At 42.2% G+C, this 17,654-nt stretch overlaps 1 protein-coding gene across 1 annotated transcript in view; it reads right to left on the bottom strand.

Moving 5' to 3' along the window:
• Window positions 1-100: 100 nt before the first annotated feature.
• Window positions 101-17,654, bottom strand: part of LOC137562980 (cytosolic purine 5'-nucleotidase-like) — a 127,494-nt gene continuing 109,940 nt past the window's right edge. Inside the window, exons 15-18 of the mRNA XM_068274859.1 lie at window positions 15,495-15,555; window positions 10,100-10,276; window positions 6,139-6,234; window positions 101-1,836 (exon numbers count right to left, since the gene is read on the bottom strand). Coding sequence (XP_068130960.1) covers window positions 1,726-1,836; window positions 6,139-6,234; window positions 10,100-10,276; window positions 15,495-15,555 — 445 coding nt within the window. The 3' untranslated portion in view covers window positions 101-1,725. The remainder of the gene's footprint in view (window positions 1,837-6,138; window positions 6,235-10,099; window positions 10,277-15,494; window positions 15,556-17,654) is intronic.

The raw sequence follows: 17,654 nt of genomic DNA, 5'->3' as shown, positions 1-17,654 counted from the left end.
TCTTATTTTTTATTAGGAGATAGTCAAATGATACAGAATATTGTACATGATGACTGTCCAAGAATATGACATGCGGCATCAAATACTCACACCTCCAAAATGTTGTTATTTATATATTTGCACAACCTCAGTCATAACTGATTAACTTCAACCCCCTCAGTAAGTACACTGGGTATGCTCAAAACAAATTCAGTAGACCCTTAGTTAACACATAGTTATAAAGATCAACCATATATGGGGCTATATCTTCCATGAGACTCTTGAAAAACTCCAATGTAAAGCTGTCAGGACCTGGTGCTTTGCTACTGGGACAGACCTTCAGTAGGGCCATAACCTCTAAACCCGTCACTGGTGCATCTGTAAATCTTCAGGTAAGTGAGGGAGCTTTCGTTTGTCCAATAATTGCAAATGCGTTATCTTTAGATCTTCAAAAATAAATTTGCCTTGTATGCCTTCAATGAATTAAAACCCCAAAACACATTGATTTCATATACATAATATTAAAGAAAAGATTTCAGAAGCAAATGTAGATCTATTTAGTATTTCAATTCATGCCAAAAACAAAAACCTAATTGTAGAAAAACAAAGATTATTAGTAAACATTGGTCATTTAAGAGTGTAAGTATATTGGCTGTTTTGGAATAAAACTAACCCGACCCAGAACAGCCCACTATTCCCAGGGTATATTCACTAAACTGCGGTAATTAGAACAGCATGCATAAAGTCATATGCAATACTGTAGTACCACATACACATGTTAACACTGTTTAGTGCACACAACAATAATACCATGCGTAACATATATGTAAATCGTGCACAATGGGTGCAAACATATCTAAATTGGACATATGAGTTAAAAGGTACCCTAGGTGTCATAAACCTCTCAACACCATGCTTGTTCAGAGTTTATGGCTACAAGAGTTAGAGGCAGAGGATCAGCAGGACTACCAGGCAAAGTGCATTGTTTAAAGGGAAATAAATGTCAGCCCCTATATATCTCTGACCCTTGGATTCCCTTTAAGTCACCGGTCGCCCTTTGTTTATATGCGTGTAATGTTAGTGACATGCAGTAATGTTGTGCATCAAAATACTGTACATAACATGTTTACCACTAATATATTCCCTCTTCCCTTTAATAATATGACCAGTGCACTTTAATGTTACTAAAACTACACAACACAGAAAGGCCTATTTGAAATTCAGTAAAAATATAAATATATCATTTGCATTTTTTTTATATCCTACAGTGTGACAGATTTTAAGTGATCAATAAGTCATTAATGGATATAATCTGTACTTCCTACTTTCTTTATGAAAAAAAAAGATAAAAATATTTCCACCATGCCCACTAGAGAGCAGCATTTCACACAAGTTACAGCTCGTCAGTGGCTGCCTCATGATTCTTCTCTAGACTGCTTGCTGCTATGTCAGTGCAGCTACCAGCCTTCCACATCCATGTATTGTCCAATACAATTCTCTAAGGTAGAAGTAGTAGACTACAGTGTATTATGTAAACTGAGATGTGATATTGTCTTTATATTTTGTACGGTGGAATAAAGTTGGTTGACTGTGTTTAAACTGAAGCGGCTGCATTCTCTGTGCTGCCTTCTGGTTACATCTCAGTATAGTCTGAACACCTTTTTTTTGCAGCAAATAGTTCTGCTGGCTTCAACCAGCATCTATCCAATGTACACTTCTGAATGTAGAGTTCCTCCTTCAGTGGTATTAGTATAGCATGACACCTGGCGACTTCTTCTCCTGCTCCATCTTTAATGCAGGCGAATCCTCAAGGCTTAACCTGGCGGTATTCACCATCTTGAGCCAGTCCTCCTGCCCCTATGATAATGAAGGTAAATAGTTGTAGTTAATTTTTGTGTTAAATAATCAGTTTACCTGGTTTCCTGGCCCACTATTGTGTCCATAGAGGGGTTCAGATAGTTGGAGGGATGAGTAATTACATTAATGAAAAATATAACATACATGAACAATAACACCTGAGATGAAACGGTTAGATGCCTCTGTAGTGCTTTCCAGATCCTTTTTTAGCCCTCTATACCAGCTCTGGGGCCCACTATACCTCTATATATACAGTGTACAATGCGGCTATATACTACTGAGCATGTGCTGTCATTATTTGCCCATGCGCAGTCTTAATGAGCTTCTCTACAGCTGGTAACAGCCAGAAGATGAGGGGGGGTCTAAGTTGGAACAGTGGCCAGCTCTACAAGGGTATGGGAAGCCCCTGGACCATTCAGAGGCTTCCAACTACTGAGGTGTCTAACTTATTTTTGCCTTTCCACTTCAGGTTTTCTTTAAAGGGGTTCTCTGGTATGTTTAAAAAAGCTGAAGCTGACACTTACCTGGGGCTTTTATTGGCCCCCTGCAGCTGTAATGTCCCGTGCTGTCGTCCTCCGATCACCCGTTCCCTGCCGCCGGTAACCTGCTAATTATTCGTCTAACTAGACTAATAGAATTGCAGCCACAGTTCTATTCGTCTAGTTAGATGAATAATTAGCAGGTTACCGGTGGTGAGGAATGGGTGATCGGAGGAGGACGGCGCAGGACATTACAGCTACAGGTGGCCAATAAAAGCCCCAGGTAAGTGTCAGTTTCAGCTGTTTTAAACATACCAGAGAACCCCTTTAATGTCCAACTCATGCACCATGCTAAAGACAGTTGATGTTGGAAAAAAAACAACTTACTGGTAATTTTTTTTTTTTTATAAATACATAAATAGTTGCCTTAGGGACTCAGCTTTTTTTTTTACTATGTATGTATTTAAGGTATATTACTGTTATGTTAGCAAATAAGGGCTTGTAATTATTGACCAAATACAAAAAAAAAAACCACAAGAAAGAAAAAAAATACACCTTTATTTCCAAATAATTTACTGTCATACATTGTACTAGAAACATAATTTAAATGTTATGATAGCCGGGACTAACGGGCAAATAAAATGGGTGGGTTTTATTTATAATAGCATTGCTTATTTTAAAATGATAGGGGATGTGATTGGAGAAAATATTTTTTTATATTTCCCTTTAAAATGCATAGAAAATAAAGTAATTACTGAAAACAAGTATCACCCACAAACAGCCTAATTTGTGGAAAAAAAACAAGATACAGGTCATTTACCTATGCTCAACAGTAATGTCATTGGTGAATGAATGGGAGGAGCGCTGACGATAAAATAGATTCCGTCCTTAAGGTGAAAACACCTGTAGGCTGAAGTGGTTAAGCTGGGGGCCCAGTAGGAGATGGTGGGGCTATTTCAAGAAAATGTATTGTGTGCTGATGGTTTTTGGGGTGGTAAATAGGGTGTGTTATGTACATTACTGGCTCACCACAAAACAAGACATAAGGTGGCCATACACTTATTAATTTACAGCAGATTTGACCATCAGATAGATTTCTGTCAGAGGCCTGTCAAGTAGAATCTGACAGAAATCTGATGTGTGCCACACACTAGGAACAGATTTCCAATAGATTTCAGAATGAAATCTATTGAAAATTGATCTAAAAGGGCCCATACGCTTGCCGACCATCCAATTTGATTATTATAATCTAATTGGATGAAAATTGGTGCTGCCAAGTGCATGCCTGACAGAAATTGGCCACACGGTCGATTGCGCATGCTGGAAGATTTCGGGCCAAGGTTGGTTGGTCGGGTGCGCGGCGATACGGCGGCCGAGTTGCGATTGAGCGACGAGATGACGAAACCTCCTCCGCTGCTGCCGCAATGTATAAATGTATGCAGCGTGTGTGCATTTATACATTACCTGTCCGGTGTCGGCCTCCACACGGTTTCCGTCCATCTCGCCAGGTTCCGCATACATACATACATACATACATACATGCCGGCGGCGCTCTGACGTCACGAAGGTGCATAGCGGCTGACGTCAGACGCTATGCGCCGCTAGCGTGTATGCGGCTTACCCGGCGAGATGGACGGATGGACCCGAGGAACTGCTACAGGACAGGTAATGTATAAATGCACTACATAATTACATACATTTATACATTTTGGGGGCAGCGGCGGACTCGGCCAATTCCCTGATGCTTTCATGCTGAAATCGGACGGGAATCGGCCTGTAGTGTATGGGCAGATTCGATTAGAGACACATTTATCTCTAATCAGATTCGATTAGAGATAAATTTGTCTCTTGGTCGAATCTGCCCATACTTGTTCTAATGTATGGGCACCTTAAATGCAGTATTGGACCATTAGATCCAATGCAACTCTATGGGCCATCGATCTGCTGCCAGCAGCAGATCGACCTAGATCTTCCATCCTGTCAGATAGATCCAATCGATTGAAATTGGCCACAAATCGATCGAATGGTGAATTTGATAGAATCGATTTGTGATCGATTCTATAGAATCGATTGATCGATCGATGGCTAAAATCGACCAATGAATGGGCCCCTGTAGGCTCAATGCATGCATTCTATTTGCATACCACCCTGTAAAGTTTACGTGTGCAGTCAGTGTACAATAAACTTTCCTGAATTAGGCCCAGTGGCCCATATGCAATTAACTTTTTCTCCAAGTTGATATTTTCACCAGTGCTGCTCAGATACCCCTTTTCAAAAGCCGGATTAGATCCGGATACCCAGATATCCGATCCGGGTCGCATATCCGAGTTCAAAACTTTCCAATCCAAATCGGATATCTGACCCTACTATCCAGGATATCCGTCCGGATTCGGATAGCTGGATAGAAAAACGGAAGTGGCCTTTAAATTGCTTTAAAAACATTTTTTAGGGTAAATGAGGCATGTAGCATCATTATTTTGTAAAGGGGAACACTAATTGATGATGTGGGGACTTTAAATCCCCTAAAAAAAAAAGAAAAAAAATGGCTGTCAATTAACATCAGGACTAGGTTCCAGACAGCGGTCGTGCAGCCCACATTGTGTCCAAAGTCCAACCGCACAACTAGGACATGACTGTTTTCAGCCCAGAAACCTTCCAAAAATTATGGAGCAATTGTGTTTTGGGTTAAATATAGGTGATTTCAGCACAGCAGTAGTGGCCTGTGGCACCCTGATGGTGGGAGCAGCAGGAGCAGGGCAATGCAGCAGCTGCAGCAGGTGTAACGCCTGCCAGGACCATGCCGGATTGGCATTTGGCACTTTGCACGTGCCACCTGACACGTGCAAAGTGCCACATGCAAAAGTGGCACTTTGCACGTGACATGGCACTTTGCACGTGTTTGCATGTGGCACTTTGCACTCGGCAAGTGCCAAGTGACAGACAGCAGAGGAGAGGACACTAACTGTCACATTGGCACTGCTCAGCAGCACAGCAGTTCTGTAGTAAGCTAACACAGTAGTACTACTACTCTAACAACTACTAGCATTGACTGCAGTACTACAGTACTAACTAGTAGTAACTACACAATAACACAGTAATGCTATTTCCTAATTCCTAACCTAAACTGTAGCTAGCTAAGGCTAATAGCTGGCCAGCAGGCAGCAGCTGGCCTGGTCTGTGCACAGGACACACACAGACACCTAGCAGCTGCAGCAGCACTGGAGCTCACACTCTGACTATCACACAATTAAATCAAGCTAATTAACGATTTAACTATAGTGTATAGTGATAGTGAAGGGGTTAATCACTGAACAGCTTTAGGTTTATAACTGTACAGGCAGCCCTGCCATCAGCACTGGAGCATGTCTCTCAGTGAGCATTCAGCAAGCTAGGACGATCTGTCTCATCATGGCAGCCCTCCTTATTATGCACCGTGGCGTGGGCCCAACTATCTGGAATCCGAATCCGGTCGGACAGCTGAAAAAAGTTCGGATATCCGGGTTAGCCCTGATTTTCACACCAGGAAGCAAGACAATACACAGAATAATTTTGTCAGTACATTTTTACATACTTTTGGTATTTTTTCAATGACAAAGTGCTGAAAAAGTTATTTTAAACAGATGATTCAAAAAAGATCTCCTAGCAGAAAACTTAATAGAAAAAAATTAGTTGCATATGGGCCAGTGTCTTGCCATAACCTCTTCCCCAACTTATCAGGGGAGCCCCTGGGGGTAGATACGTGCTGAGAACCTGTGATGTAACTTATGGTAAACAAACATGACATTTTCACTGGCTACATATGAGGTTCATGCCTTGTACTTACATTTTCTCTTTTGATGTGCTTCAGATGTTGTCCGAGCATCTTGCAGGTATCAGACCCATCCAGACTTATATAGTCTACCGTGGATTCATGTGGCATCTGTGAAGTATAAATGTAGTATTTCATTAACCAAAAAAGGCATAGGTCTTCATCTCAGTACTTTAAGTTTTTTTGTTTTCAAAAATCATTGGCTTCTAATGCTGACTGTACAGGGTAAACATACAAAAGTGTGTGATTTATAGAGACCTGGGACTTGACCAATATCATTGTAAAGAATGCACAACATTTCAGAATATAGCCCTTACTCATGTTCAAGGCAAGGGGTCCTCCAGCAAATCAAGCAAAAAGGGCGCCGGACATTTGGGCGCCGCCATAGGCAGTAATGCCTGAGGCAGTGCTCAGAAGGCAATTTAGGTGCCGGCAAAACATGCAGCCCTAATTATGAAAAATACAGTGCAATTCAACCACCAGCAACAGCTGGCCGTCAAATTGCATCTAACACCTGAGTCCATGGTGGCCTGGAGGGGGAATAGTAATGAACGCCGCCAGAAGCTTTGCAATAGCGGGGTGAGACGTTTTTCGGCTTCACCCCACAGCCAAATTTCCTGGCACCCTTTTTGCATGTATGCTTCAGATATCTTGACATGGGGATAAATAAGCATGTTGGAAAATAAACTGCTTGCAGTTTAGCCCTGCAATAACCAGCTTGCAGGGCTAGCAAAGGGATTTTGAGCAATTCACTTTAGACAGTGTCCTCAAGAGGTGGTGCTCACAGCTAGTAGAAAAGCTATATATAGTCCACCTCAATGGATTTAGTGTCCCACAGACACAGCATCACTTCAATAGATGTGGATCTCTCAAACTCCTCTCCACAAGCATCAATATAGTGAAACAGCCTCACCACACCCTTTAGTGACACACCATTTAATAAGGGCAAACTGCGCCTTGGGACCGTTCCCGGGTCATCCCCCCACCACTCTGGCAAGTATCTTTTAAATCTTCCCCTCGATAGTAGTACCGTAACTGCTTGTCAACCTCAATAAAAAACCTTACATAGCGTAATACTGCTAAAATATTTATTGGCCAACACACTAGGGAGAGCCCGTTCAAATTACTCTACGCGATTGTTGAAGTTTGGAACTTGTGAGTGTGCAAATATTTTATAATCAAATATTTTATCAGTATTACACTTTTTTATTGAGGTTGACAAGCAATTACTACTATTGAGGGGAAGATTTAAAGATACTTGCCAGAGTGGTGGAGGACGACCCGGGAACGGTGCATTCTGACCTAATTAAAGGTCGCCACACACGCTGTTTCACTATATTGATCGTTGTGGAGAGGAGTTTGAGAGATCCACATCTATTGAAGTGATGCTGTGTCTGTGGGACACTGAATCCCTTGGAGTGGACTATATATAGCTTTTCTACTAGCCTTGAGCGCCACCTCTTGAGGACTGTATTTTAATTTATTCATCACATGAAGTACTGTATATGTGAGGGTTGTGAGCACATACCTCTTTACATATTATTTCACTTTAGACAGTGACATTTTCTACAATTTAACCATTTCAGACAGAGAAAGCTGCTTTTTTTTTTTGTCAGCAATGCTTACAGTCTACCACTACAAACCCAGCCTACATAAGTGACTTTAATATAGGCAGTGCATTCTCTCTGGATTTGCGTTCTTATTCGTTGCTTCTTTTTCACTGGCCACCCAATTATGATGATTACTACATTTCAAGAGCCTGATTTACTTGGGGTGCATACACACATCCAATTTTGCCACCTCCATTTAGTAGGAGAACCAACAGGATTTTGAATACAGCATTATTATACGGAATTCAGGCAACCTGGAAAGTCTCAACTAGCCGTCATGCCTGATGGATAACGGGGGCTTTTTGGAGGCGCTGGCAAGCTGTAATATGCTTACCAAGTCTCCAGCGACGTCTAGCAGCTTTCCTGTGCCTCCTCGCAGGCTCCTAGCAGCTTCTGGCATCTGTGTGCGGAAGCCAGCGTGTCACCTGACCTGATGCGAGTCCGGTGACACTGGCTTGCGTGCATGGGGGAAGCCGATCTGAGCCTGCAAATACGTACAGGAAGGCTGCTAGATGTTGCTGCAGGCTCGGTAAGTATTTTGGGGGGAGGTTTGTGCTACTTCGGCCGGCTGCAACTGGCAAGCACATGTATCTGGCATCAGGCGATCCCAGCTGACCCTACACAATCTGCTCATAGTATTCAATATATGTTGACCCTCGTTTTTTAGCCTGGTGCACACATCAAATTCTGTTTGGCCAAAGATTGGCCAGTTTTACCTCTTCCATGTAGTACGATGGTCAATAGATATTAAATACTATGAGCAGATTGAGTAGGTAAACTCTCATACTATGTAAAATGGAACCCTTGTGGAGAAATCATAAGTGGCTCAGCAAACCTGCACTGGATTAATTAACAGCTAGTATCTCCACCCTCATCTAGGTGATACCAGACAATGGTGGGGATTGCTTAGAGGTTAGTGAATCAGTTCTGTTAGAATTAAAGCTACATGCAACTTCCACAAGATTTCTTTTGATTAACCCAGAACATCCTTCATTTGTCATTCACACTGTCTTAAAGTGAATTTGCTATATTCCAATATGACCCAGATGAGGACTGCTATCCTTTAAAGCCTAATGGTGGCCACACATATCACAATTTCTTATTTTTTTGTCGATTCAATAATTTCAATCGTTTTTTTTCCCACTTGAATAACAAAATTAGACTATTGTAACTGATGTACCACACTTATGTTCGATTTTGACACAATCACGCCAAAAACGATCAAATAAAATATGTAAATGAGATTTAATAATCTATACATTTTAATTGATAAATGTGTATGGGGTGCTCTGTGCCATCACTGATGGGTATGGCGGGGCAAACCCAGGATTATCAAGGAAGGGGTGGATTCCTGAAAGGTCTCCCTCAGCCAAGCACAATATAATAATATGGTAGGACATCATCATGTTGGGTACACGCAATGCAATTTCCCGTCTGATTGACGGGATTGGACTATTATTTCCAACATGTCTGATCTGCTCCTGATAGACAACAGGATCGATCGGGAGCAGTTTGGATACAGATAATAATGAGGACAGCTGTGACATCTGTAATGAAGGGGGAACTGAAGCATTCTGTGAGGTCCTAACTTCCTTCTTTACTAGCACACAGCAGGGGCATGTGGCTGTGCTCATACCTGGCTCTGTGCTCTGTCAAGTTCCCCCCCAGAGGCTCCATGCTCTGTACACACGCTGCTGCTGCTAAATCCAAAGTCATCTGTAGCAGGGAAAGAAAGGGGGCAGTGCTGTGAGGTGCAGGATGCCTGTAGATATTCTGCCTCAACTTATGCCTGTCCGAGGGGGGATTCTTGGCACCAGTAATCCCCCCTAAACTTGCCTATGTATGGGGTGTTCTCTGTGCCATCATTCATGTGTATAAAGGCACACAACACAAACAACCTGTACCTTACTTTAACAAATTAACATTTATTCTAATCACCAACACTACTTTAATTACAGTGAACAAATACATGTTATCTAATGTGTCACTTTGCCAAATAAAGTTTCTTTATTCTTGAATGTAAACTTATAGTTTCTACCAAAATTGATCTAATTTTTTAAACCTTTCAATTTTAATTGAAAAAAACAATTTCGATCAAATGTATCAATCCCCCCAAAAAATCTCAATTTTCTTTTACACAAACAATTGTTTTAATCGAATTGGGGTACAATGGAACAGAAAAATTGTAACATTGCCACCATAAGGCTAGTTTTACACCGGGGCTTTGTGTAGCGTCTTCAAATAGGATTGCAACAGGGAAAAAGTTGCATTGTGCATAAGCTTTCCACTGCTGGTAATAAAACTGTTTGAGTGAACATCACAATACTGCACGAGACTCTGTTTCATTACCTTTATCGTCTACCTACCAGAACAGGGAGCGCCCGGAACAAGTAGCTGAAGGGATAGTAGAGGAGGTTGAGGAAAGTGGCTGCATAGAGATCGGCGTAACGTATCAGCTGGCTGGAGAAGAGTGTTTGGCGAGAGCCGCTTCGGAACAGGCTGCCAGTCATCCCGTAACACATGTCCATCTCGTGAGTAACTTTCTGTGCACACAAGAACAGCAGAGTCAGGCGAACATAAAATAAATATGACAAGCCCGAAACAGAGTCAAACTCCTGTTTACTGCAAATGAATTGTAAAGCTGGACATAAGTCATTAAATGAACAAATTTAACCACTTCAGCCTTCAGTCGTTTTCACTTTATGCATCCGAGCAATTATCACCTCCCATTCATTAGCCTATAACTTTATCATTACTTATCACAATGAACTGATCTATATCTTGTTTTTTACGCCACCAATTAGGCTTTCTTTGGGGGGATACATTTTGCTAAGAGCTACTTTACTGTAAATGCATTTTAACAGGAAGAATAAGAAAAAAAAGAAAAAATTCATTATTCGTTTTCGGCCATTATAGTTTTAAAATAATACATGCCTCCATAATTAAAACCCACGTATTGTATTTACCTAATAGTCCTGGGTATTACACCATTTCAATTATGTCCCTATCATAATGTATGGCGACAATATTTTATTTGGAAATAAAAGTGCATTTTTTTTCCGTTTTGCATCCATCACTATTTGCAAGCTTATAATTAAAAAAAAAAAAATACAAATATTTCATCTTTACATTGATATTTAAAAAGTTTAGACCCTTAGGTAAATATTTACGTGTTTTTTTATTGTTATGTTTTTTGTTTTTTTTTATTAAACATTTTATTTGGGTATTTTTGGGAGGGTGGGATGTAAATAGTCATTTTTTTTATGTAAATATGTGTATTTTTTTTTACATGTAGATGTAGTTTTACTTTTTGGCCACAAGATGGCAACCTTGAGTTTGTTTACATGACGTCACTCTAAGCGTAACATGTAGGCTTAGAGGGACGTAGGGGGTCGTAAGAGGCAGAAAAAGCGAGGCTTCCGAGAGAAGCCGTCGCTTTTTCTGCCAGGGAGAGGAATCAATCATTGGGCACCATGTCCCGATTCATCGATTCCTGGGCTAACGATCCGCAGCTGGGAGCACGCGTGCAATCGGCCGCGGGAGCGCACATGGCCTTCTGGACGTAGCTTTTACGTCCAGAAGGCTTAAATGGTTAAAGAACCACTGTCGCGAAAATCTTAAAATATAAAATATATGTAAACATACACAAATAAAAAGTATGTTTCTTCCAGAGTAAAATGAGCCATTAATTACTTTTCTACTATGTTGCTTTCACTTACAGTAAGTATTAGAAATCTGACAGAAGCAACAGGTTTTGGACTAGCCCACCTTCTCATGGGGATTCTCAGGGGTTTCTTTATTTTCAGAAGCACTTAGTGAATGGCAGTTGCTCCATCCAACTAGCCAGCATCTTTTTATAAGGCTGCATTTCCACTTATGCGGTGCGAATCGCCGCTATAAAAAAATCGGATGCGAATTTCGTATGCGGGTCTATGCGAATTTTCATGCGAATTCGCATGGATGATGGATGTATGCGAATTTAACCATGGCAGTGCTGGTGTGCTTTTCCATTGTTTCTATGCGAATTCGCATGAAAATTCGCATACCCAAACCTCATTCGAATTTCCTATTAAATACATTGTATGCGATTCGCATAGCGGTATGCGGTATGCGAATTTTGATGGCTCTGCCATGCGAATTTTTTCTGCACAGAAAAACGCAAAGGAATCCTGACAAGTGGAAACAGTCCCATTCACTTGTATTGCTATGCGAATTTGCATGCGAAAAACGCATGCGAATTCGCGATAGTGGAAATGGGCCCTAAATCTTTTTCAAGGAGTGTCTTTATGAAGAATAAAGGCCATGCTGAGAATCCCCTATGGAGAGAAGGACTAGCCCAAAACCTGTCAGTAATGTCAAATTTCTACTACCTACTGTAAGTGACAGCAACATAGGAGGAAAGTAATTTATGGCTCATTTTACTCTGGAAGAAACCTACTTTTTATGTGTATGTGTTTACATATATTTTAAATTTTGATATTTTCGCGACAGTTATCCTTTAACCACTTGCCGACCGCACGCTTATACCGTGCGTCGGCAAAGTGGCAGCTGCAGGACCAGCGACGCAGTACTGCGTCGCCAGCTGCAGGCTGATTAATCAGGAAGCAGCCGCTCGCGCGAGCGGCTGCTTCCTGTCAATTCACGGCGGGGGGCTCCGTGAATAGCCTGCGGGCCGCCGATGGCGGCTCGCAGGCTAAATGTAAACACAAGCGGAAATAATCCGCTTTGTTTACATTGTACGGCGCTGCTGCGCAGCAGCGCCGTAAGGCAGATCGGCGATCCCCGGCCAATCAGCGGCCGGGGATCGCCGCCATGTGACAGGGGACGTCCTGTCACTGGCTGCACAGGACGGATAGCGTCCTGTGCAGCCCGGATCACCGGGGAGGGGACAGGTAGGAGAGGGAGGGGGGAATTTCGCCGCGGAGGGGGGCTTTGAGGTGGCCCCCCGCTAAATGCCTGCAGGCAGGAGCAATCAGACCCCCCCTGCACATCATCCCCATAGGGGGGAAAAAAGGGGGGCGATCTGATCGCTCTGTGTGCCCTCTGATCTGTGCTGGGGGCTGCAGAGCCCACCCAGCACAGATCCCATTAAACAGCGCTGGTCCTTAAGGGGGGGTAAAGGGTGGGTCCTCAAGTGGTTAAGCAACAAGATACTGTACCTACTATGTGTGACAGATTGGTAAAGCCTGGTACACACATTCATTATGACTGGCCAATTTTACCATATTTATTTAGGATGAGGAGAATACCAACAGATTTTAAATACTATGAACAGCTTGTGCAGGTAAGCGCTCATACTACACGGTTGAGGTAACATTTGTCAATCATAATTGGATGTGTGTAACAGGCTTATAGTGAACCTAAGGTGAGAGTGATATGGAGGTTGCCATATTTATGTCCTCTAAAACAATACCAATTTCCTGGCAGTCCTGCAGGCTTTTCTGGTCAGTAGGGTCTAAATCACTAACCTGAAACAAGCATGTGGCTAATATTGTCAGATTTTTGTCAGAAATATCTGATCGGGGTCTATGGCTAGAAGTATTAGAGGCAGAGGCTCAGCAGGACAGCCAGGTAATGTGTATTGTTTAAAATTAAATAAATATGGCAGTCTCCATATACCTTTCACCTTTAAAGTAAACCCTAGGTGAGAAATATATGGAGGCTGCCATATTTATTGTTTTTCAACAATACCAGTTGCTTGGCAGTCCTACTGATCTATTTTGCATCAGTACAGTCTGAATCACACTGCTGAAGCATGTGGCTATTCTAGTCAGACTTCAGCCAGAAACATCTGATCTGCATGCATGCTCAGGGTCTTTGGCGAATAGTATTAGAGGCAGAAGATCAGCAGGACATTTTATCACTGTCTTTGGATAGTAGTGCTAGTCAACTGGAAAATGTTTAGTTTCACTTTAAAATCAACCAGTCACAACAGGGACAGTTTCATTACCAATATTTTATAGAAATAGCTTAAATTGTGCAAGTGTGTGTACATTTTGTCTTCAGCTTAAAGAGAATCTGTATTGTTAAAATCGCACAACAGTAAACATACCAGTGCGTTAGGGGACATCTCCTATTACCCTCTGTCACAATTTCGCCGCTCCTCGCCACATTAAAAGTGGTTAAAAACAGTTTTAAAAAGTTTGTTTATAAACAAACAAAATGGCCACCAAAACAGGAAGTAGATTGATGTACAGTATGTCCACACATAGAAAATACATCCATACACAAGCAGGCTGTATACAGCCATCCTTTTGAATCTCAAGAGATCATTTGTGTGTTTCTTTCCCCCTGCAGCTATCTTCCACTGAAATGTCAGGCTATTTCTTCCTGCAGAGTGCAGACAGCTGTGCCTGTATGTAATTCCTCAGTATGTGAAAGCCCAGCCAGCTCAGAGGAAGATTTATCCAGCTTGTAAAAGATAATAGAACAGAGAGAAGCTGCACTAATCTAAATAACACACAGGCAGTGTGCAGAGAGGGGCCTGAAAGGGGGAATTCATAGCAGAACCACAACACTGAAGAACTTGGCAGCCTTCCAGACACAGGCCTGACAAGTCTGACAAGAGAGAGATAAGTTGATTTATTACAGAGATGGTGATAGTAGAACGTGCTGCTGCTGCAGTAAGCCAGAACACATTAGAATAGCTTTTGGAACTTGTAGGATGATAAAAAACAGGATGCAATTTTTGTTACGGAGTCTCTTTAAGTCAGGGTAGGTGTAGAGTTCTTGGCTATTGATGGACAGAAGTATCGGGACAGGGTTAGCAACATAGGTTAGTGTAAGGAATGTTTTAAAGGGCCAGATCATGTGAATGGGCAAAGATTGTGATGAAGTTTTATAAGTCAAAAGAGTTATGATAAGGCACAGGTTTTGTGCAAAAGTATTCCATGGGTTACAATTTGTAATTTCTAGTTCCCACTGGGCTGGCACTTTTGTTACCGAATCGGACGCAGCACTAGTGATTCTGTGAGTCTGCAGTTGAATTGCTATAGCCATATAGGATTTCGGATGTGAGCTGCAGAAAACAGCAGCACACATCATCCCCACCCACACAGAATTCGGATGCAGCCTATTCATTTCAATAGGATGTGATTCCACATCCAAAATCACATGCAGAAAATGGCCACGGTCCGGAGCTATAGTAAAAAGGGTCTAAGGGGTTAAATGTTTTTTTTTTATAAAGTGGTTAAAGTTATTATTTATAAGATGAAAGAAAGATGGATAGAGTTAAAAAGGCAGGGGACAAGGACAAGGACTACTGAACACTGCTGAAGTCTGACATCCCAAACATGGACTGCAATGAATGAGCCTTTAAATCAAACCTGTCACAACACTAAGCAGCAGAACTGTACATAATACATCAAAATTATTTGGATTGGTGTGCCTATCATAATAATAATTGAACTGAGTTCCTACATTTTCCTTGTAGGTCAATGAAGCCATCATTACAGAAATGGTAGATGTACAGGGGTTCCTGAATAATGGCCAGGGAATTCAGAACAGCTGATGACAATATGACCTCAGAGGTGACAGTATGCACTGCTATGGCTCTGCTTAACGGGATTCAGTGAAGCCTACAGGCACCTGCTATGCTGGCGGCCTCTAATATAGAAGGTGCCAAGGCTTTCTACAAGTATAACTTCCATCTACTTGGCAATTAAAGACACCCATGCCACACTGTAATATCTATACGGTAGTCTGACTGTTATGGCTCACTGCACATTGAGAATACATCTGCCAGTGAAGTTGGATCAATACCTGAATCTGCTTCTGAATTTTGCTGATATCCGGGTGCTCACTGCTGCCGCTGTCCATGTGCCTGGAAGAGGGGAAGTTCAGGGATATAACAGAGGGCAAACATGCAGAATGAAATAACAGCAGGATGGCAGACATGACATATGTATGGATTCTATCTAGCCCTGCATTATATAAATACATAATGATAATATTTATAAACTAGCCAAGACCAGAAGGTGGGTAAGTGAGCTTTTGGATAAGGAATTACTATAAAGAATGCAAAATGACTATGATGCAACGATTGACTCACACACCCACATTACACCGGTAACCAGGTGGGGTGCGTGTGGAGACGGAGCCAGCGGCGAACACTGACCAAAGCAGTTAGGGGGGGGGGGGGTGTTCAGCACCAGGGGTTCCGTTGTGTTCTTTACTCATCCTGATATCACACGCCATTACCGCTGTGTACAGGATCAAGCACGTTGGCCCTACATTTTGCAGCATGTCCAATCGATACAGGTAACCGATTTTGGCCTCAATTTTTTTTTTATGATATTTTGTTTTTTTCTGCTTGTTATTGAACTGTACTCCTGAATTCTATCTTTACGTTTATTTCATTTGGCCCAAAATTGGTTGCATCGTCGACCGGGCATGCTCTTGGCGATTGGATGGTCGATTGGCTGCCAATTTGCCTGATGTATGGCCACCTTTAGTAGTAATTTCCCATAGCCTAATTTTGTATTGAAAGGTTAAAATCTTTATTTAAAATTGATTTTGACTATCTCAAATACTTGTGGGTAGTTCGTATACAGTGGGTTGCAAAAGTATTCGGCCCCCTTGAAGTTTTCCACATTTTGTCACATTACTGCCACAAACATGCATCAATTTTATTGGAATTCCACGTGACAGACCAATACAAAGTGGTGTACACATGAGAAGTGGAACAAAAACCGTACATGATTCCAAACATTTTTTACAAATCAATAACTGCAAAGTGGGGTGTGCGTAATTATTTGGCCCCCTGAGTCAATACTTTGTAGAAACACCTTTTGCTGCAATTACAGCTGCCAGTCTTTTAGGGTATGTCTCTACCAGCTTTGCACATCTAGAGACTGAAATCCTTGCCCATTCTTCTTTGCAAAACAGCTCCAGCTGAACAGCAGTTTTCAGATCTTGCCACAGATTCTCGATTGGATTTAGATCTGGACTTTGACTGGGCCATTCTAACACATATTATTATTATTATTATTATTATTATTTATTGTATTTATAAAGCGCCAACATATTACGCAGCGCTGAACATTAATTTAGGTTACAGACAATATTTAGGGTTGACATACAGCAATATGACAATACAGGAATACAAGAAAACCAGATCACACAGCACAGTATTAGTACAAGGTAATGCTTAGTCACTGGATGAAGCATGGAGATTAGGCAAGTTAGGTTCACTCAAATGCATGGCATGGGTTCACAGTAATGGAGGTGCCAGATCAGGTAGGACACAAAAGGAGGAGGACCCTGCCCAAAGGCTTACAATCTAGAGGGAGAGGTAAGGACACGAATGGTAGGGGACCAGAGTTCAGCTGTAGGTTTAGAGCACTTGTGAGGGGTAGTAGGCCAGAGTGAAAAGGTGAGTTTTCAGGGCTTTCTTGAAGATGTTGAAGGAGGGGGCTGCCCTAATGGGTGGAGGTAGGGAGTTCCATAGTGTTGGAGCAGCTCTTGAGAAGTCCTGGAGGCGTGCATGGGACTGGGTGATGCGGGGGGTGGTTAGGCGAAGTTCATTGGAAGAGCGGAGTGAGCGGCTAGGTGTGTACCTCTGAGTAAGATCGGAAATGTAGGTTGGACAGGTTTTGTGGACAGATTTGTAGGTCAGACACAGTATCTTGAATCTGATTCTGGACTGGATAGGAAGCCAGTGGAGGGATTCTAGGAGGGGATCTGCCGTGGTGGAGCGGTGGGAGCAGTGGATAATTCTGGCTGCCGCATTCATGATGGACTGCAGTGGGGCTGTTCGGGTCATAGGGAGACCAGACAGCAGGGCATTGCAGTAGTCAAGGCGGGAAATTATGAGGGCATGGATGAGGAGTTTGGTGGTGGCAGAGGTCAGGAAAGGGCGAATCTTACAGATGTTACGAAGGTGGAAGTTGCAGGACTTTGTGAGGTTTTGGATGTGGGAAG

This window comes from Hyperolius riggenbachi, chromosome 3, assembly GCF_040937935.1.
Source record: "Hyperolius riggenbachi isolate aHypRig1 chromosome 3, aHypRig1.pri, whole genome shotgun sequence".
Classification (NCBI taxonomy): Eukaryota; Metazoa; Chordata; class Amphibia; order Anura; family Hyperoliidae; genus Hyperolius; species Hyperolius riggenbachi.
The sequence above is the reverse complement of the archived record's forward strand: the minus strand, read 5'-3'. Positions and strand labels throughout refer to the sequence as shown.